The 20,919-nt window shown below is 41.0% G+C and overlaps 1 protein-coding gene across 20 annotated transcripts in view; it reads left to right on the top strand.

Moving 5' to 3' along the window:
- LRRFIP1 (LRR binding FLII interacting protein 1) overlaps window positions 1–20,919 on the top strand; it is a 223,848-nt gene that overhangs the window by 137,167 nt on the left and 65,762 nt on the right. For 8 of the 20 annotated variants that reach the window (XM_032773283.2, XM_075069906.1, XM_075069913.1 and 5 more), the window contains exons 4-8: window positions 3,876–3,923; window positions 7,083–7,127; window positions 7,647–7,697; window positions 11,509–11,541; window positions 14,305–14,349. The exons of 6 other annotated variants lie outside the window; for them this stretch is intronic. In XM_032773283.2, the coding sequence (XP_032629174.1) occupies window positions 3,876–3,923; window positions 7,083–7,127; window positions 7,647–7,697; window positions 11,509–11,541; window positions 14,305–14,349 (222 nt within the window). The remainder of the gene's footprint in view (window positions 1–3,875; window positions 3,924–7,082; window positions 7,128–7,646; window positions 7,698–11,508; window positions 11,542–14,304; window positions 14,350–20,919) is intronic. 6 more of the 20 variants (XM_075069914.1, XM_075069916.1, XM_075069921.1 and 3 more) reach the window with 3 other exon arrangements.

A 20,919-nucleotide genomic window follows, 5' to 3' on the forward strand; every position in this document is an offset into this window, starting at 1 on the left:
TAGGTTGTCATATATATTACGTTTCTACCTCAGCACTTGTGATGAGATGCATAAAGCTTGTAATCATGGTCAGTTACTGAAGAAAGCACAAGAAGTAGTACCAAAAACTATATTAAGCCCTACCTTGAAGTACACTTTGGATTCTTATTTCTTTCTGGCTAAGCAGTGTATGAGCATTGCAAAAGGTTCGTGAGCCCATGCTTAAATGCTTTGTGGAAAAGAGAAGCAATAACTTATGTGCCAAATTTTAAACATGCAAGTAAATTATCTTGCTGAATAAGTCTTTTTCTTTATGTTCTAGAATCATAATTACATAGTGCTGTTAAACATATAAAGCACTAAATGCTCTTATTTTTTAATTATTTTAAAAATGTTTGATTTAAATGGCAGACACTGCTTTTGGAAGCTTATATTCTAATATTTTTCATACTTGTACAAGACTGCAATAAGCATCCATCCACCCATTCTCAGTTGTTCCTCCAAGCCAATGATATCTATCAAGTTAATCATGTGGTTTTGTCGGTCCAGATTCTCCTAACTGAGCAGTGATATTTATGATCTCCTTTGAAAAGCACTGGTTTTCTCTTTCCAGGGGAGGGGGCCTCACCAGATCACTCCTTTGGTTTGAAGGCGAGATGTTTGTAATCGGAGAGAATTAGACAAGGAAAGCCAACAAATGTGTCTCTTTCACCAAGTTTTCTCATAAGCAGATTGTTTTAGGAAGTAAGGAAGTGAGTTGATGCTAAACAATGAGTATACCATAAAAACTTTCAGTTCTTGAATGTTTAACTTAAATGTTATGAGATCTAAACAAAATAGGAAGCCATGCTTTTAAAAACAATTCCCTGTGTCCCTCTCAAAGGCACTGCCAACAATGCAGGTACAGGCAAAGATTAGATGTGGGCTTATTTATCGTAATAGGAATCTTTTTGAGGAGAATCTTAGTCAAATAAATTGTTCTGATGTGCATCTTCCTCCTAAATAGGAACTATCTGTGCTGCTATTACTCCTCATTTCCAGTGATTCTTCTTTAGAACAGTAATTCTTTAATTTTGTCTTAACTTTCACAAAGTTTGTCATACTATTTTGTGTTAAGTAGACTTTCAGTAAGCCTCCAAAATAGAGCTTTTAATAGTGTGTATATGGGAAGAAAAAACCTGAAATTGTTAGTTTACTGAACTCTAAAGCACTTCTTGTCTAATCCAATCACAAAATCAGTAGGGTTACTCCAGAGTTGTTTTGCAAAGAAACTATGAACCAAGAAACTGAAGGCTTTCTTCCTGGAATGCATATGTGATATTTGGTACTGAGTGGGTGTGGGCTTTTCAGACCTTACCCTCCAGCTTTTGTGGTTCTGCACATCCTAAACTGTACTGCAGGTTCCTTATAATGTGTAAGCTCTTGCCAGGGCCGTCCTTAGGCATAGGCAACATAGGCAGCTGCGTAGGGCACCTGAAAATTTGGGGCACCTCTGGGTCTTAGCGTCCACGCACCTTGTTTTCCTATCCCTGTTCTGACCCTTCCTGTAGGCTCCCACAGATGGCTGTTGCAGCCTGGTGAGTCTTCCTTGGGAGGGAATCTAGTAGTTAAAAGTGAAAAAGCCTCCAGCCTGCCAGACCTATTAGCACAACATTGAAACTGTTAAAGAGCCATTCAAGGGGATAATGAAGCCATTTAACAGGCATTTGCCAACCCCCAGGTACATACTGACAGGTTTCAGAGTGTGGTAGTAGTCTGTTAGTCTGTATCAGCAAAAACAAAGGAGGAGTCCTTGTGGCACCTCAGAGACTAACAAATTATTTGGGCATAAGCTTTCGGGCTATAACCCACTTCATCAGCTGTCCACAAAAGCTTATGCCCAAATAAACTTTTATACTGTCAGTTTCTGACTTTACTGACAAAAACAGTTGTGCATTAATGTAATATTTACACAGAACATGTCAGTCTACAGGACCTTAGTTTAAAATTTGCTTTAAAAATATTTCATTAGTGAGCTGGTGAAGATTATAAAATCACATCTCTAAAAAATGCTTGCATAGACTTTTAGATGCACAATCATCTTTAGCCTTAAATGTTGTGGATCTTCAGATATATAGTTTTTTAAATAAATCCTTCAGAAGACCTCCCTTATCTAAAATAAACATTTTAAATTACTATAGTTAAAAAAAAAATGCTTCCAAGTCTTCCTGGCCTTTCTGTCCATCCCTTCACCACCTGTCCCCCACTCCTGACTGACGAGAGCCCTTAAAGGGACAACAGTCCTTCCCTTCCAGATAGCTGGACAAAGAGTTTCCCTTTCTTTAATTCTGACTATCTGATGAACTAGTTTTTAAGAGAACCCTCCAGCAAAATCAGTACCTTAGTAAGACATAAAATCCTTGTTATACCTAAAATCTTTGGAAACATATTTTTTTAAAAGTTGGTGAAATTTCATAAACATGTCTATTGTTGTGGAGATCACACAAAGTAAATTAGTGTTCCCTTTTTCTAAAAGCAATGAACATTGTTATGAACACACTAACCTCTCTGATTAAATTAAAATAATGTCTTTGTTTCAGTGAGTTAAATATGTAGTAATCTGGAATGTTGGCTTAAGGTTTAAGAGTACATTTAAAATATAAATTCATCTAGAAATACTGATTAAGAAAATGTAAAACAGAGAAGAGCTGCATCATGTATTCCATTACATTTAATGTTGTATTCAGCAGGACAGCTGATCACCCTTTAATGAGCTTTTTGAAATAAGGCCTGGTCTACACTAGGGCGGGGTGTCGCTGTAAGATATGCAATGTATGAAGTATCTATTCTGACTTAGATCCTGACGGTGCTGGAGTAACGTCCGCGGCTCCCCATCGACTCCATACTGCCATGCTCCGGTGAGTTCCGGAGTCAACGGGGAGCGCATTCGGGGACGATATATTGCGCTGACTCACACGATTACTAGATCCCCGATAAATCGATCGCTACCCGATACGGCGGGTAGTCTGGACGTACCCTAAATCTCTGACAAACTTCAGGGCATATCAAAAAGCCTGTGACTGACGTTTTTTGTTCCCAAGTTTTAGTCCTTTTCATTAGGTACCTTCTTCATGTCCATTCTGCCTGAGGGAGAGGGCATGGGGGTCTCTGCGGGGAACTGTGACTCTCCGCCACAGTGAGGCAGGCCGGGCATCTCATTATCCTTTGCTGTCTTGTCCCTTCTCCCCCTCCCCCACCAGCCTGTGAGCTTGGGCTGCCATCGGGCATAGGGGCACCAGTTTAATAATACTGCGTAGGGCCCCATAAATCCTAAGGACGGCCCTGGCTCTTGCCATTCATGATATTGTACCACTTTCATGATGATGAAAGTCGTGGAAAAGCCTATCACATTTTGAAAAGGATCTTTTTTAAGAATTGTTCATTTTTATAAGAATACATGGAGATTAGTGCTAAGTTAATCACTTTGTCTTCCTTCCAAGTGTACAAATCCATGGTTTGATGGAACTTTTCATCCTGAAAGTGTTATGTTCAGATCCCTTGTAACAAGTCTTGACTGAATTGGTTCAGGAACGCAAGACTCATTACACCCTTTCTCACTCCTTTCCCCACAGCTTTGCTTATGATTGTCTGGTTTAAAAACAAAGCATAACACTTTTCTTCTTTACAAGGAAGCTTGTTTCAGGCATGCGCTGCTTTTCACAGTGGCAGCAAGGAGCTGAGTCAAACTCTGCAATTTGCACCTTTGCACTGGCTTGTTTGTCTAATCCTTGAGCAGCGTGCATGTTTCAGTGTGAGAGATGGACTATGCAGCTTGGCAGAACCATGGCAATGCATGTCTCAAAGTTCAGTGCTTATCTTTCTCATCTAAATTCTGTTTTTCCCTTTTCTGTCTATAGAAATACTATGGTCTGGATACAAAGTGGGGTGACATCGAGCAGTGGATGGTAGGCCTTGACCAACAAAGCTAAAAATAATTTTAACATTGAAATCTTGTACAGGTTACAATTTTCCGTGGGACAGGTATATTGCTATATTTGAAGAATTAATTTCCAATCTTATGAAGACTGTTGAACTCTGCATCTGGAGTATTGCTCGCATGTGTTTTTGTTTGTAGTCAGTTTGAAGGGTCTAATATATAGGATGTGATTATATAAGTTGTTCTGCTTCACAAAGCTCTGTTCCCAAACTGTTAAAACTGATTGGAATTAAAACACATTGCTAATGCCAGCAATAGTTGCAATAGGATATATCTTTTTTTGGTCTGATTTTTTGTGATAGTTTAAGTTCTCAATGTCCAAGTTGAATAAATACTTAAACCTTTGGTGGGCTGTAGCTAGAGACATCTTTACATTAACCCTGTGATCCTCTTCAACTGTACCTTATACAGTGTAGTTAGAAGGGCAAACACCAACATTCATGCTCTTACATTACTCTTGTGATGCTCCCGCTCCCATCAGTTCTGAAATCTAACTTCCTAGCTTTCACTATGTAGGAAGCCATCAAACATGGATTAGCCTCTCAAGAATATCCAACTGTCCAATGGTCATAACATAAGATTGAAATAATTGCTCACAATGGATTTCTTGATTTAAAAGCACACACAGAAATTGGCTAAAGACCTGGAAAAGTTCCCCCCCCCCCCCGATAACTAAAATTGTTGCTAAAACAGACCAGATTTGGTTTCAAATGTATTTATTTGTTTTTAAAAAGAAATTATTCTTTGATCCTTAGTTTATAAAGCCTTTCATTAGTTAGGGACTGGAGGCAGGGCTGTTGTTCCCAGGCTGGTCTTCAAAAGGGTATCCCTGACCTGGTAACATGAGTTAGTTTTTGAAAGTTGTTGGCTTGATTCTTGGAACCCTGATCCCTTTCCCCTGTCCCCCCGTCTTCCCAGCCACACACACACTTTCTTGGTTTACACTCCTACCATTGTCAAGGTGACTTACCATCCAGACAAGGTGAAATTCCTCATTGAGTTTGAGGCCGAAAGAAATGACCAGATCATTTAGAAACGACCAGATCATTCTCCTGCGCATCACCGGGCACTAAACCCCTCACCATTACCCTTGTGTTTAACCTACTGACCTGGATTAGATTCAAGTATTATAGCCCTCAGGAGACTAAACTGTTCTGTGCCACAGGCAGAGAATAGAAGGGTTTGAGGTGTACCAGTGCCCAAGGCCTTGGCAAATGCAGGGAATTGATTTAGTGTTTTACATCCAGAGGATCCTAGCAGGTGACCCCTACCCCATGCTCCAGAGAGGCAAAAACAAAACCAAGGTCCCCGTCTGTCTGACCTAGGAAAATTCCTTCATCACACTGAAAATGGTGATTAGTATGAGCATGTGAGCAAGACCACCTGCCAAACCTGATGATACTCCCTTGAGAGCTCACAAGTCAGCCTTTGTCGCTTCGAAACCTTGGATGCTGTCCGCAGAGAGAACGAGAGCTCCCTGTCTCTAGTTCTTCCCAAATCCAGAGCTTGGTTTTATTGGGCAGAGCACTAACTACAGAATATTGAAGCTTGCTTGAAAACCAACAAATTTTAAACTCGCCTCTGGCAAATATAGTTGTACATCACATACGTTTATTTTGCAGTCCAGTTTTTAGCCATTGCTAAATAGTGTTAAAACCATTTTGCTGAAATTTAGTGCATCTTACCACATTGTCAGTGTTCAAAGTTCCCATACAAGGCAATGTATAATATAGCCCAGTGATTGGAAGTAGGGGGCTACGTCTAGACTACCCGCAGTATTGGCGGGTTAAAATCGATTGCTCGGGGATCGATATATCGCATCTCATCTAGACGCGATATATCGATCCCCGAGCGCGCTTATATCGATTCCAGAACTCCACCAACCCCAATGGAGTTGCGGAATCGACAGGGGGAGCCGCGGACATCGATCCCGCACGGTGAGGACGGGTGAGTAATCCGATTTTAGATATTCGACTTCAGCTACGTTATTCACGTAGCTGAAGTTGCGTATCCAAGATCGATTTCCCCCCGTAGTGTAGACCAGCGCAGATACAGATTCTTTTAGCTTGTTAGCAAAGGCCACGTATTTCAGTGAAACCCACAATAAAAGGTGGATTGCCTTCTCATTTTCATAGGGTAGAGAATGTCATTCAAATTGTGTAAGACTTCTTTCTGAGGGGGATATAAGCCAGAAAGCTTTCTTTTAAAAAGAGCTGTAGCTACACGCTCTCAGATCCATTAGGGTAATAAATTTAACTGTCTTAATCAGTGTGCTTACATTGTGAATGTCTAGGTACTGATAAGAGAGACAAGCAGAAACTTCTTTTGGGGAATGAGACAAGCTTTTGAGCTCTTCGTAGGGTTCCTGGGGAGCTCAAAAGCTTGTCTCTGTAGGCGCCAATTCCATGGGTGCTCCAGGGGTGCACCCATGGGAGGGAAAAAAAGGTGGGTGCAATGCACCCACCAGCAACCCCTGTGTCAGTGCCTCCCCTCCCCCCAGTGTCTCCCACTGGCTAGTGGCCCCACTGATCATTGCCTCCCCCTCCCTCCCAGTGCGTCCCGCCCGCCACGGAAAGCAGGACACTAGGGGGAGTGGCGGCAGAAAGAGGCAGGGCGTGGATGGGGCAGGAAGAGGCAGGGCAGGGGTGGGGCCTTGGGGAAGGGGTAGAGTAGAAGTGGGACCTGGGGCAGAGCCGGAGAGGAGCAACTGCTAGCGCATTAGAAAGTCCACACGTATGCTTGTGTCTTTCACCAACAGAAGTTGGTTCAACTAAAAGATATTACCTCACCTACAATGTCACTTTCATATCCTGGGACCAACATGGCTATAACGACACTAGGTTCAAATAAAGAAAACAATGCCTATAACTTGCTATTGTATTTTAGAAATGTATAGTAGTGAAGAATGGGCTGGGATGAAGGAATGAGGACAGGTATAGGGAAATAGAAAGCTCTAGTTCTTTTCCTCAGTTGCAACAGTGCATCATCTGTCATTATCAGATTAATCCTTGCTAAATCCAGCTTCCTTCTCAACCGTGGCGAGGTTTCATTTTTTCTTACTGAAGCTTTGTTTTACTATTTCTGTCCTTTCAATATTTTACTCTTCTTTTCTCTGCTGCTTTGATAGGAAGACAGTGAGCGTTATTCTCGTAGATCCAGAAGAAATGCTTCGGTTAGTATTTTCTTTTGTGCCTGCTTCATACATATTTACATACGTCACTTCCAGCACACTGGTAGTATATCTTTTAAAAAAAAAATGTATTGACTGTTAATTTGGTCCAACATTTCATGCCTCTCTGCAAAGAATTATGGGGAGTTTTTGCAAATTAAAAACCCAGTCTTTTGCACAAGAGAACAATGAACCTGTTTGTTTTGCATGACCTAGGCATTGCACAAAGAGGAGTTGTACAAGCTCCTAACCTGTTCAGCCTGTAGGGGAATACTTTAGAATTTCCTTTGGACCATTTTCAGGCAATACAATGTTTGACGTGGCTCTGTTGTTGTTTACTCTCATGTTTGTCATCTAATATAAATGAAACATGTACTGGGCAAGCCTTTTTTTAAGGAGTTTGGCACCAAATCTTTTCCTCCCTCTAGCCTCTGTTTCATTGATTCTGTCGTTACTTTTTTCATTGCTTGTTATCTGTATTCTTTTAATTGTTTCTTGTCTCCTACACTTTCTCTTCAATAGGCTTCAGATGAAGATGAGCGCATGTCAGTGGGTAGCCGTGGAAGCCTGAGGGTTAGTAACTTGTACAATTAAGTGCATGAATTTTTTATTGATGTTGCTGTTCTCCTACATCTTGCAACAAGTTCCTCTGCACCCTGGTAATTTCTTGTCTCCCAAATCTCCCAGTTTTCCTACGTTGTAGCCTTATACTTGAGTCTTTACATTGAAGCCAACAGTTCCTTCATCCAAGGAGAACTGTATAGGTGTGTCAGTTTCATAGACATTCAGTTGTAAATATGAATAGAAGTGAAGCATAAAATTCCATAGAGATTTTTTTTCTGCTGAATACTCTTCACTCATCACTGGGGGAGGTATTTAGTCAAGATGTGGGTCTACAGAATTTCCTCTTGCATGGATCTTTTTAAGCTGTTCCAGTATTAGTGACCATATGAAGCAATCTGAGAAATGATGCAGCATTCACTCGGTTGGGGGTGAGGCGTCACAGTTTAGAAACTAAATGTAAATCACCTGGTGGAAAGCACATCAGTTCAGTGTTACTGTGAACTAGTATTAATACTGTTCTTAGCTGGTCTTTTTAAATAGCTTGGAGATCCAGGTGACTTCTTCCTCAAAGCTGGCATTATTGAGATGTTTGGAGCCTATCTCCTCCCAGAAATGAGACTGGGGACTAAGGAAGGATCACTTGTGCATGTGTAGTGAGCACAGCCACTTAGGTCTAATGTGTATGAGATAAATTTACCATTTAAGAACAGTAACATCTTCCTAGTACATCTGAAAAACACTTTGTCACGTACAAAAGAGGTCCAACCAGTATACATGTAGGTATATCAAAGTGCTACATTCTGTACCATTCAGTGTGGACCAAATTAGCTCTCAGTCCTGCTGCTGTCCCATGGTGCACTGATGGTCTTTTGAAAACTCTTAAAATTCTGGAGCATTTGGTTTGGGTATTCAGAGACCATTGCAATTGAAATGGTCTAGAGGAGTCCTGGTACTGACATAGGGCAATACTGGCACAGTTTGGAACATGAATTAGCATAGCTAGAGTGGGCACATAGAATTATTTGTGCCTAAACCTGTTCTGTTCTTCTGGTTCCATTAAAAATAATTGTTTTCTAATGCAGACAGAGTCTTAATGCAGTTAACGATAGCATTAGTTTACCTCTTTAAGATGATATAGATCAGTGGTTCTCAACCAGGGGCCTGGGGGCCCTTGAGCAAGTTTCAGAGGGTCTGCCAATCAGGGCTGGTGTTAGACTCACTAGGGCCAAGGGCAGAAAGCTGAAGCCCTGTCACGCAGGACTGCAGCCTGGGGTCCCAATCCCCGGCACCCAGGGCTGAAGCCAAAGCCTGAACAACTTGTGATGTAGGGTCCCAGACAATTGCCCTGCTTCTTACCCCTTTATACGAGGAAAAAGAAAACAGTTGTGGTACGGGGGGGCCATGGAGTTTTTATAGCATGGTGGGGGGGGAGCCTCAGAGGAAAAAAGGTTGAGAACCCCTGATGTAGATTCTTCAACTTGGACAAATTAAGATTATATATTTTAAAGAATCATCCACATTTCAATTTTCAGTTAAACTGCTTATCCAGTCCTGACTATAAGTGTATTTTCATGGCCTGCAAGGAAATTAATAACTGAAATATCCTCTCCAAAATCCTCATGAATAAGGGTCCCTGTTAGACCTTTAACTTGACCTTTAACTAGACTTTATTCTGATGGCCATTGGTAACTAAAATTTGCATTTCACTAAAGAGGCTGCATTTCCTCACCCATAAGAAATGTCTGATTTCTAATCTCTCTGGAGTGTAAATAAGCATCCCTAATATCCAACAGTATTCTCTTTCTACTTACCATACAGTTTTTCAGTTTGAAGACAGATCTTCATCTGGTGCAAACTGGTGTAGCCGCTGAAGTCAGTGACTAGTAGCAGCTGAAGATCTAGCTCATAAATATTTACTAGTTAAGTTTGTGAGCAATGCCCTTGTTTAATAGAAAACTTTGTCTAATGGAGTCTTGTGGAAGAAACTTCATGCCATAATATCCCTAATATATTGCACCTGATTTCCTGTATTACTGTTAAAATGGGCACCTTCCTTGATGAATGATCATAGATCCAAATATTTGAGTTTTGCACACACTGAAGGAGGTTTGATCCCTAAATTTTAAGACTTGAAGAATGAGAAACCCTTGAGATTTCGTGCCCTGACCCAGGGGTAATTGTGACTTCAGACCAAGGAAAGCAGGAGGTAGATATATTAGCTCAGGGGTTGGCAAACTTTCAGAAGTGCTGTGCCGAGTCTTCATTTATTCACTCTAATTTAAGGTTTTGCGAGCCAGTAATATATTTTAATGTTTTTAGAAGGTCTCTTTCTATAAGTCTATAATATAGAACTAAACTATTGTTGTCTGTAAAGAAAATAAGGTTTTTAAAATGTTTAGGAAGCTTCATTTAAAATTAAATTAAAATGCAGAGCCCCCTGGACCGGTGGCCAGGACCCAGGCAGTGTGAGTGCCACTGAAAATCAGCTAGCATGCCGCCTTTGGCATGGATGCAATAGGTGGCCTACCCCTGTATTAACTCATTAGTCTGAACCAAATTCTGTCCCTTAATAGACTTGGTTTAATGTACATGATTTTATTCACATTGAAATAAAATACAACTAATTCTGTTCCTGGCATTGATACATGGCTCACAATTGCTTAACAAGACAGCATTGTGAATATGCTTTAAGTGGTTTGTGTGGACATTTAGTTATGCTTCTGTTGACTTCCTTCAGGGGTCTTTGGTTTGGCTTTTTTATGTATGTATAAAAGTGAAATGAAAACCTGGGCTCCTAGGATCTAAGTTCAGAGTTCTCTGCTTCTTTTGCTAAGCCTAGTTAACATAAAGAACACTTTAGAAACAAGGACACGATACCTTGAATCTATTAAAGAATTTGTAAAACTAAATTAGAGTCACAGAGAAATCTGAACTCTGGTCTTTGTCAATAAGTAAAAGTGGAATTTGTTTGAAAACCTTTTATTTCAAAGTTTACTTGTTATAGAAATCTTCATATTTGGATTTTGTATTATGGAAATCTTCATATTTGGATTTGATGTTAAATGGGTTTTTTAATTTCTCGGGAAAAGAAGCTGTTTTGCTTCCTGTGAAAGTTCCTTGAAATATCTGTGTGGGCACTCGTGGAACACCATACAAGATGGGTAGAGTTTACGAATTTTCTCTTGAAGGGTTGGTTCTTTCTCTTTTGGACAGGAAGCTTCCAAACAGTGGAGAAATGTCAGAAGAATTATTACCACGTGAAACCTCCCAGTCCTCCAAATCAGCAATTTCTTTCTCAGAGTTTTCGCCTGGAATCTTCTCCTCTAAGAATGTTTTACTGTGACTTGTTCTGAGAGGGATGAAGACTGCCCGAGAATCCTACCTTATCATGTATCTTATCTGGAAGCCTGATAGGCTTGCTTTACCCTTAAGTGATTTTTATTGCAGAAAAACTTAGAATATCATCTTCTGTTGTTTTTTGTTTTTTTTTAAGACATGACCCTGGTTTCAGTCTTCTTCTACTGCAAATTCTCTTCAGTTTTCCCTAATAATTTCACAATGGGCCAAGTCCCACATTCAAGATCCTACAAGGTGAAATGTTGTTGTTGCATAGTAGTGATGCAGTGTACAAGGACTTGTCTCTGTTTCTCTTGTTACTCTGGTTGATGGTTGCTGAAGTTTCTGACTTCCGAACTGGTGTTGCCATTGCTCAAAACCAAGGAATTTAAACTTTTACACCTCAGTACCTATGTCTTCCTGATTGCCTTCTTTGGGTTTTTTGTATTCTGATAGTTTTTGTTTCCTCTCATGCTCTTGACAGTCTGACTTGGAGTATGCCAGTGCCTATCCAGTGGTGAGAATGGTTGGAAGTTGCAGTGTGATATTTTTTTTCTCCACAATTTCTAACTCCTATTGCTATATCTGGTCAGTAGTAGAGAAGGAGACCCAAAAAGGCAAATGATTATGATGGCAGTGTTATGGTCTCTGATGTGGATACCTGACTGCAAGGAATGAGAGACATCCCATTGCTTCATTTAGCATTGTGTCATTTGTCAGACTCAGCAAGGCAAAGGATTGAGTAACAATCATGGAGAATTAATTGACTCCCACCTAAAGGTGTCATCCCTTAAGGGCTGCGTAGAGACGCATTCATTGCCACTACTTACATCGTACCTGCTTGGAGGAGAGATGGTTTCATTCTCCAGTGCTCTATGCGGTAACCTTCACAAATACAAATCTCACTATATTCAAAATGTGTGTTTAAATGAGACATGAACAGCAAACTTTTTTCCTCTTTACTCCTGAGGGCATTCTGCGCCTAAAAATTCTGCACACAATATTCTAAAATTCTGCAAGTTTTATTTGTCAATAAATAAATTCAGAGGCTCCAGCATGGCAGTGCAGAGCCACTGACTGTATGAAGGTGGGAGATGACTCTGCACCCTTCCCACTCCCGGGGCGTGGAGTCAGTGGTGAGGCTGCACCCAACCCTGACACAGCACAAGGCCTGAGCCTGGCCCAGAAACACTTTGGGGCCCTGCCCCTCTGCTCCAGGTGTGGGTGGGCAGGCTGAACCAGACAGGATCCAAGTGTGGAGGGGCTCAGTATTGTGGGTGGGGAGGGATCCAAGTGTGGGATGAGAGGATTCTGTGTGGGACAGTCTGGGTGCAGGGAGCGCAGTGGGGGGTCTATGTGTGGGGGAATCTGGATGCAGAGAGGTTCATTGGAGGTGTTCCAGGTGCAGGGGCAATGGGACTCTTCAGGGGCTTCCAGGTGAAAGTGGTTGGGGCTCAGTGGAGGGGTCTGGGTGTGGGGGCCTCAGCAGGGAAGTCTGGGTGCTGGAGGAGTGGGGCTCAGGGGTCTGGGTGCAGCTAGTTGGGAGTCAGTGGTGTTGAGGTCTGGATGTGAGGGCTCAGGGTGGGGGCTTGAGTGCAGGGAGTTCAGTGGGAGTGGTCTGGGTGCAAGGGTTGGGGTTTTGAGGCAGGGGGCCTGGGTGCAGGGGGCTTCAGATACAGGGGGTTGAAATTCAAGGAGATGGAGTTTGGGTATGGAGGGCAAGGGGGGTTCTGGGTATATGGGATGAGGCTCAGCAGGGGTGTCTGGGTATGGGAGGTTAGGATGCATGGGGGTTGTGTGGATGGGGAGCAGTCCCCTGTACAGTGATCCCTCCCACACGGCTGAGGAGCGATGGGGGCAGGAAGCAAGGGAGGATGTTGAGTTTTCTACAGCTGGGGGAGGTTTCTGAGGGTGAGTTTGACACAGCCCCAGCTACTCCTTGTAGGGGAAGAGGAAGTCTCATCCTCTCCTGCCTCCAACCCAGCTGGGACTAGCATCTGATCCTGGCTCAGAGTAGAGTCCCCAGCCCTGCGGTGATTTACCTCTCTGCCGATTGTTCCGGGTGCCTGAAACAGTGTACCTGTGCAGCTAGGGAGTGCTGCGTGACTGCCCTTGCAGCATCCCTTTGCTTACCTACCAGAGTCATTTTTCTGCAGGGAAGCAAAGCTATCATGGGGGACATGAATTCTGCACATGTGCAGTGACACAGAATTCCCCCAGGAGGACCTCGTGGACATTTTCCCCGATGTTCAAAGAGCTGTCTTGGAAATCACTAAAATCTAGGTAGAAAAGCTGTTACCTATTAGAGTTGAATATTCAACTTTAATTTCTCATGTATTTAAATCACCTTTTATTTTACATAACTCATTTCAAGTAGATCAGTTCTGGGAAACAGAAGATGAATAAATCTGCAGTAGAGTATATATGCTATGTCTGAATAGCCTTATCTTTGCTTGTGAAGATAAAATCAACATTCACAGTTACAGTATGTGTGTATATATACTTATTGCAAAAAGTAAAAAAAAAAAAAAAAAAAGGACCGTAAGATTGGGATACTTAAATCTGGGTTTAGATCACACAACAATGTTAATACTACTTCCTTGTGAGTCTATTGTGATAGAGGATAGGGTCTTGCTGTGCCTCCACAAAATGCAAAGTACAAGAAGATCTTTTTTTAAAAGTTGCTGAATGAAGAGCAGTTCTTTATTTGAACTGAGGGGTCATTTCTACCTCTCTCTAGCTGGCTGTTGTGAATCAGTGCTTCAGGCCTCCACATCAGAACTTGAAAACAAGCTCTTGCAGCCAATTTCATTGAAGGCTGTGGTTTTCTCTCCTTTTCTGCATTCCCGACCCCTATTTCAAATTAAGAATTCGTTCACCCAACATATTCTATTTCCTTGGTCAGTGTCCTATATTCAGATACAGTTCTAACACTTAATATGCCAAGTTTTTGCATGAATATATTGATGTAGTACGTATATATGGCAGAGGGCTCTATTCATTGATTTAATCCAGCAGGCATGAATAGTTTTAACTGCAGCTATTAATATTAACTGCTTGGTTATCATTCTTTAATCATTTAAAATTATAAACTAGCAATATGAATCTGCTGTGATTGTTTTCTATATCCTCACTGAGTGTGTACATTGAATCATGCTCTATGGATTTGTAGGAATACAAGACTTGGTTTTTGCATGTAGATCTGCATGTAGGACAGGGGGAAGATAGAAATACAAGAATTCATTGATCTTTTCACCGGGTATTCTTACTCTTACTACAGGCTGGATTAGAGAATGAGAGGACCAAAAAGAAGAACTTCAAAGCAGTATGTATTTAGAGATTGTTTTCCTCTGAGAGGGTTATGATGGGAGTGGAGAGAACTTGCAAAAATGTTGGCCATAGGGTTATGGCCAGATTGGGCCGAATAGTTTTCATTTGTACTGAGAAATCAACCTAATGCCAAGAATATATTGTAGCTCTTTGTGGTTGTGGGTGCATAAAAGGCACTAGGTATCAATTGCTTATTACAAAATGCAGTTCAGCCCAAATGATCATACAGCAGTACTGCTCAGATTATTTTCAAGATACTTTGAGTCTTCATATATTGCATTAGTCAGTAGAAAGATGTAGGGAAAAGATGGTAGCAGCTCGTGTGACTGTAACTAAGGTGGTATTTTTTTCCATGAGGCAGGAGGAGGGAGAATGTCATTTAAAGTAGCAAACCTGTAAATTTAATGGGTCAACATTCAATTTAACAGGCACATGTAAGTAGCTAATAATTGAACAATGCTTTAAGATTCTAGGACTGCTTCATTAAGTAAACCAATTTGTACAGGCTATTTTTTAACACATTGGAGCTTTACACTGGACAATTTTCAAAACTCAGAGTATAGTTTGTGTTTAAAAAACAATGTCCCCCATAAACATCCACAGAACTGACTTCTGAAACTTTTACTAAGGAGAATAGAGTTAGTTTGCTTCCAGGTAGGAAAGCAGACATGGTTTTGCTTAATGTAATGGGAAACTCATAAGTGTAATTTAAGCAACGTTTGCAAACTGGAGAGGAGGTTATCAAATGTAAATGCCTGCACCAACTAGGGACTACTTTTTTTGCTGCATTGATTTCATGCCAAAGACATTTCAATCACCTGTTTTTTCCTAGAGAAGGTTATTGCAAAATCAATCTTTATGTAACTTCTATAGGGCCTGTACATATAGGCTTTCTTTTGTCATTAATTGGAATATTGCATTTAGTACAGAATATGTTGCCAAATAATACAGTAAATACCCTGGAGATGGAAATGTGACAAATATTTACTCATTTTGTCTGTCTGCCACAACTTTGTTCATAGTCACTCTCATGATGAATGCGACAGTTCAGGGCAACTGTCCCTGCATTTCCCCTCAGTGGTTCAGCAAGAGCACCAACTCTCATGTTTCAGCTCCCCAGCTGTTGCCTTTCTGGGTGAAGAGCTGTATGCCTCTCCTTTCTGATCAGGGTATTCATAGGCTGCTGAGTTCCCTGCCTTCACTGTGTATTTCCAATGGTGCCTAAACAGACCTGTTTGCTGTCTCTTCAGAGACAGATAAGAGTGACTGCTGCAGATATAAATAACCACACAGTTCTTTTTAAGCAAGCCTACTTTATTCTTAGGTAAAAGCACTACAGAGAAAATATTTTAAAAAATGAAGAACTTTACACGGATGTTTATAAGCTTACCAGAGTCCCAACCCTAACGTGGATTCTGGCAGGAGCAGTCCTTCAACCCTCCACTCTGGGTAGGGTGACCAGATAGCAAGTGTGAAAAATTGGGACAGGGGATGGGGGGGTAATAGGTGCCTGTATAAGACAAAGTCCTATATATCGGGACTGTCCCTATAAAATCAGGATACCTGATCATCCTAACTCTAGGGGAGTCATTGTGGCTACAAGTTCATTACAGCTTCAGATCAGAACAGGCATATGGTCTTATGAGGCCTCAGTAGGCCAAGTCCTTCAAGTCTTTCCCTAAGTATTGTGACCCTCTGTGCACCAGAGGGTCCTGTCCATTTGCTGCATCAGGAAGAAGGGCCCGGATTACTTTAAAACTAAGCAATTTATCCAAAAATCGTTTCTTGCTCAATTGGTCCCTGGCAAATCCAGTCTGAACCAGTACATGCGCACCTCTCCAGGAGGATGGCTTCTAAGGTTGATAAAGGAAGAAATTCATTAGCATCCCTGTCCCTGCTAGAGAGAGTACATACAGTGCCACAACATGTACATAGTTGCATTTTTAGTACCATGTACCCCAAGGTATTAACTCTAATTCAGTAAAGTTTAATTTATTTCAAAAAAGTTCATCATAATTCCATAAGGTTTGTTCACAAATTTACAGGATATTGCTAATCTCTCATAATGGAGTCTAAAGTTAAGCATGTGCATAAGTCTGTGTAGTATGAAGACCCTAATCACATCCACATTAATCAGGTTTTTCTCTGTGCATACTCAAGTAGAAAGGCCAACAGAAAACAGGAACACTTCAAAGGTTTTGTTCACAGCAAATGGTCACATTTTCTAGGAAATCCATGATTACTCCAAAAATAAAATAGCTTCAGCAATTGCTACAGTAATATCTTCGTCCACTGTACTGTATAAATTCAGTTAACTATTAACAGCACTAGTGTGCTAACTAATGGATTTTTATTTCAATGCTGATATAGAAGATAGTCTGATTAAAAGTGAGTTTCTTATTGATTTTGTTAAATTTCATTGTACTTTGAAAGAAGCATTTTTGGGTTTTTTGCATATATTTATCGGAGAGAATATGCAACATATATATGTTGCCAGGGGACTATTTGAAGTGTGTAGTTTGTGATTAGAAATTCAGTCATTGGTAATCCTGCTAGATGAATGTAAATGTTTAGGCACTGGTGCATATTGAAATAGATTTATTAAAGGCTCTTATTACCAATTCTGTTTTTGAGGGGGTTTATCATTTTAATTTGCTTCAGTCTGTAATTTGGCATACAAGTCTACAGTCAGTATGCAGTTGCATTTTGTTTGAAAACAGATTCAGATTGATTTGTCTGATATTCCTTTTAGTGATGCATTAAAAATAAATAGAGGATATTTGTAATAAAAGTAAAACCTATCAATGACAATTTTAGGGATTGAGAGAGAGGCAAGGTGGGTGAGGTACTATAACATCTTTTATTGGACCAACTTCTGTTGGTGGAAGGTGTACAAGCTTTTGAGCTACAGACAGTTCTTCAGTCTTCTTCAGATCTGGGGTTTTTGAGCTCTGTATAGCCCAAAAGCTACCTTAAACCACCAGAAGTAGGGCCAGTAAAATATATTTTCACCCACCTTCTGTTTCTCTCATCTGTGACAAACACGACTACACTACTGCAAAAATTTTTAGGGATTGTTAGTTTTCTGGGTTTTATAATAGGACCTCATAATGCTTTTCAAGTAGTAGAACTATCAGGGAGACTGCAATTTTAATGGCCATTAGCACAGGTGATCTTGGCTAGCAGATGACAGTACACATTTCATAGTGTCTGCATGTTAAAAATAGGACTAGCCCTGCGTTCTATGACGTAGTGGACTAAAGTTTGGGTCCTGGAGAGAACCATGTCCATGTCAAGAGGGAAGATTGCTGAGACATGTGATGTTGGAGCGTAGAGAGAGGTGAATCCAGGTGGTTTGGGGCAGATTCTGATATTTCAGTATCTGAAGAGCTGTGTAGCATCCTGGGATATGGCAGATGGTCATGTCTGGATAGATGCATGATGTAAATAAAAATGAGGGAAACCAAATGCAAGAGATGTGCAGTATAATTTATGTTTAGAAAGCTACATTAGTGTATTTAACCTTAAATACCAATGTGAAATGAAGAGCTTAAGTAAGCAAGGAAATTATTTTCCCTTTCCCTTCAGTAAAGTGAAGTGAAATCATCCCCTTTCACTTCCCAAGGAGTCTGAAAAGACTGAGACTTCAAATACATTCTGCTGCTGTACTGTTTTTACAAAAATTTGAGGTGAAAACAGGGACCTCTTTCGCTGGGTTACAGGTATTGCTGGCAGACAAAACTGTCAAATATTCTATGAGCTGTCTGAAGTCATGATGATCCCTGGGGAACCACAGTCACTGTCCCTGGTGTACTTGTGGGAAAAGCACCATCTATGTCTTAGCTCTGCATAAATGATGACTTTCCCTGAGACTTCTTTGGGTTTCAATTATGGTTTTTTCCTCTCATTTTTCTCTCATGACAGACCAATGGTTATGATGAAGAGATGTATGGATCATCCCAGAGTAGAAAATCTAGCAGGGTTAGTAGAGAATTTCTAAAAAATCTGTCACTCAAGTTCATGGAAGCTTTTCCAGAAATTAACTGCCTCCTTTACTGAGGGCTTTTCCTAAAGCAAAATAGCAGATTCTCTTCTTTTGGTCTCTGCTTTGGAAAGCATTTCCTCCCTGACTTCCATTTTAAACCTGGAGCAGTTCACTAGGCATCTGCTTTTCTGCAGAGGCACAGCCAAGTCCATAAAAAACAAAACAAAAAACAAAAAAAAGTAAACCACAAGATTCACCAAGAGCAAGTCATGCCTGACCAACCTGATTGCTTTCTATGATGAGATAACTGGGTCTGTGGATATGGGGAAAGCGGTGGATGTGATATACCTTGACTTCAGCAAAGCTTTTGATTCGGTCTCCCGCAGTATTTTACCAGCAAGTTAAAGTAGTATGGATTGGATGGATAGAATGCTGGCTAGATCATCAGGCTCAGTGGGTAGTGATCAACAGCTTGATGTTTAGTTGGCAACTGGTATCAAGCAGAGTGCCCCAGGGGTCAGTCCAGGGGCTGGTTTTGTGGAACATCTTCATTAATGATCTGAACGATGGAATGAATTGCACCCTCAGCAAGATCACAGGTGATACTAAGCTGGGGGGGAGGTGTAGATACACTGGAGGGTAGGAATAGGGTCTAGAGTGACCTAGACAAATTGGAGGATTGGGCCAAAAGAAATCTGATGAGGTTCAACAAGGAAAAGTGCAGAGTCCTGCACTTAAGATGAAAGAATCACATGTGCTGCTACAGGCTGGGGGCCAACTAGCTAAGTGGCACTTTTGCAGAAAAGGACCTAGGGATTACAGTGCAGAAGAAGCTGGATATAAGTCAACAGTGTGCCCTTGTTGCCGAGAAGGCTAATGTCATATTGGGCTGCATTGCCAGCAGATTGAGGGAAGTGATTTTTCCCCTCTATTTGGCCCTGTTGAGGTCACATCTGGAGTATTGCATCCATTTTTGGGCCCCCCACTACAGTAAGAATATGGACAAATTGGAGAGAGGCCAGTGGAGGGCAAATAAAATGATTAGGGGGCTAGGGCACATGACTTATGAGGAGATGCTTTGGGAACTGGACTTATTTAGTATGCAGACGAGAAGAGTGAGGGGGGATTTGATAGCAGCCTTCAACTACCGGAAGGGGGTTCCAAAGAGAATGGAGCGAGGCGGTTCTCAATGGTGGCAGTTAACGGAACAAGGAGCAGTGGTTGCAAGTTGCTGTGAGGGAGGCCTAGGTTGGATATTAGGGAAAAACTATTTCACTAGGAGGGTGGTGAAGCACTGGAATGGGTTACCTAAGGAGGTTGTGGACTCTCCATCCTCAGAGATTTTTAAGGCCCCGCTTGACAAAGTCTTGGCTGGGATGATTTAGTTGGGATTGGTTCTGCTTGGAGCAAGGGGTTGGACTAGATCTTCTGAGGTCTCTTCCAACCCTAATCTTCTATGATTTTATGATTCTAAGAGGCCGTGATCGGAAGGGAAAAAGACTGGGCCTGAGAAAATTCAAGTAGGATTTGGAGGTCAGAATATAGTTCTTTGGAAACTAATTGGGTTTAAAAAAAAACAAAACGTCAAGTTATGGAGAAAAATATTTTGAATGTGGAAATCTAGCTTGGGTTGGATCATGCATCCTTATAGAGATTTGCTTGCCATTGGAATATGGGGATGAAATATCTAATTGAATCTGTACAATCAATTCATTTTTATAAGTTCCTCCAATGTAAACATTTTTAAAACCCCAAGACTAACATAAAAAGATTAGTTCATTTGTTAAATTGTGAACACCTAAAAGGAATTTATTCTATTGGTCTAACTGAAGATACTGTTTTTCATAAATACAACCATAAGACAACAGTTTGGCATACAAGCAAATGTCTGAACTTCCCACAGAGTTGTAAACTACATATCAAACAGTATTACTAAAGTATTTGTAAATGTTGTTTCACACACACAGTGCGACAACTAAGATACAAGGTGTGATTCAATGTGATGGTGATAACCCTGTTAGATGGAGCAGAAACATAGCTATTAAAAACAGCTGAGGAGAGAACTAAACACTCTTCAATGTCAAAAGTTAGCGTATGCTTAATATCCCTTGGTTTGATTCTGTCAAAAATGAGGATATATTTAGATGATCCCAGCAAGCTGCAGTCTTGTACCAGCCAAGAACAAGATGACTGTAATGGTGGGGTCATATCCAACGTGCAAAAGGTACACTTCTACAGAAGGTTTACAGAGATGAGGTTGAAGGAAGCACGAGGTCAGCCATAAAAGAGGTTGGAAGATGCAATTTTCAGGGATTTAAGAAGCCTAACGTCCTATACTGATTCTTCATGAAGGACGAAGTCTTGCAAGGGACCATTTGAGATGCAGGTCCATTCTGTGTGTCACCACAGCTGCATTATAACTATGTGAATATGCTGCTGCTTATTAAAAGTAGAAAAACTATATTTGTCCGTACCCTAATACGGGTTCGGTGATGTATGTAGTTGAGAGAGGAAAATTAAAACCAGACAGACTGAAAATTCAAAACACCACGTGGCCGTTTATTAACAGGGAGAAAATCA

Source organism: Chelonoidis abingdonii, chromosome 10, assembly GCF_003597395.2.
Source record: "Chelonoidis abingdonii isolate Lonesome George chromosome 10, CheloAbing_2.0, whole genome shotgun sequence".
In the NCBI taxonomy this organism is placed as follows: domain Eukaryota; kingdom Metazoa; phylum Chordata; order Testudines; family Testudinidae; genus Chelonoidis; species Chelonoidis abingdonii.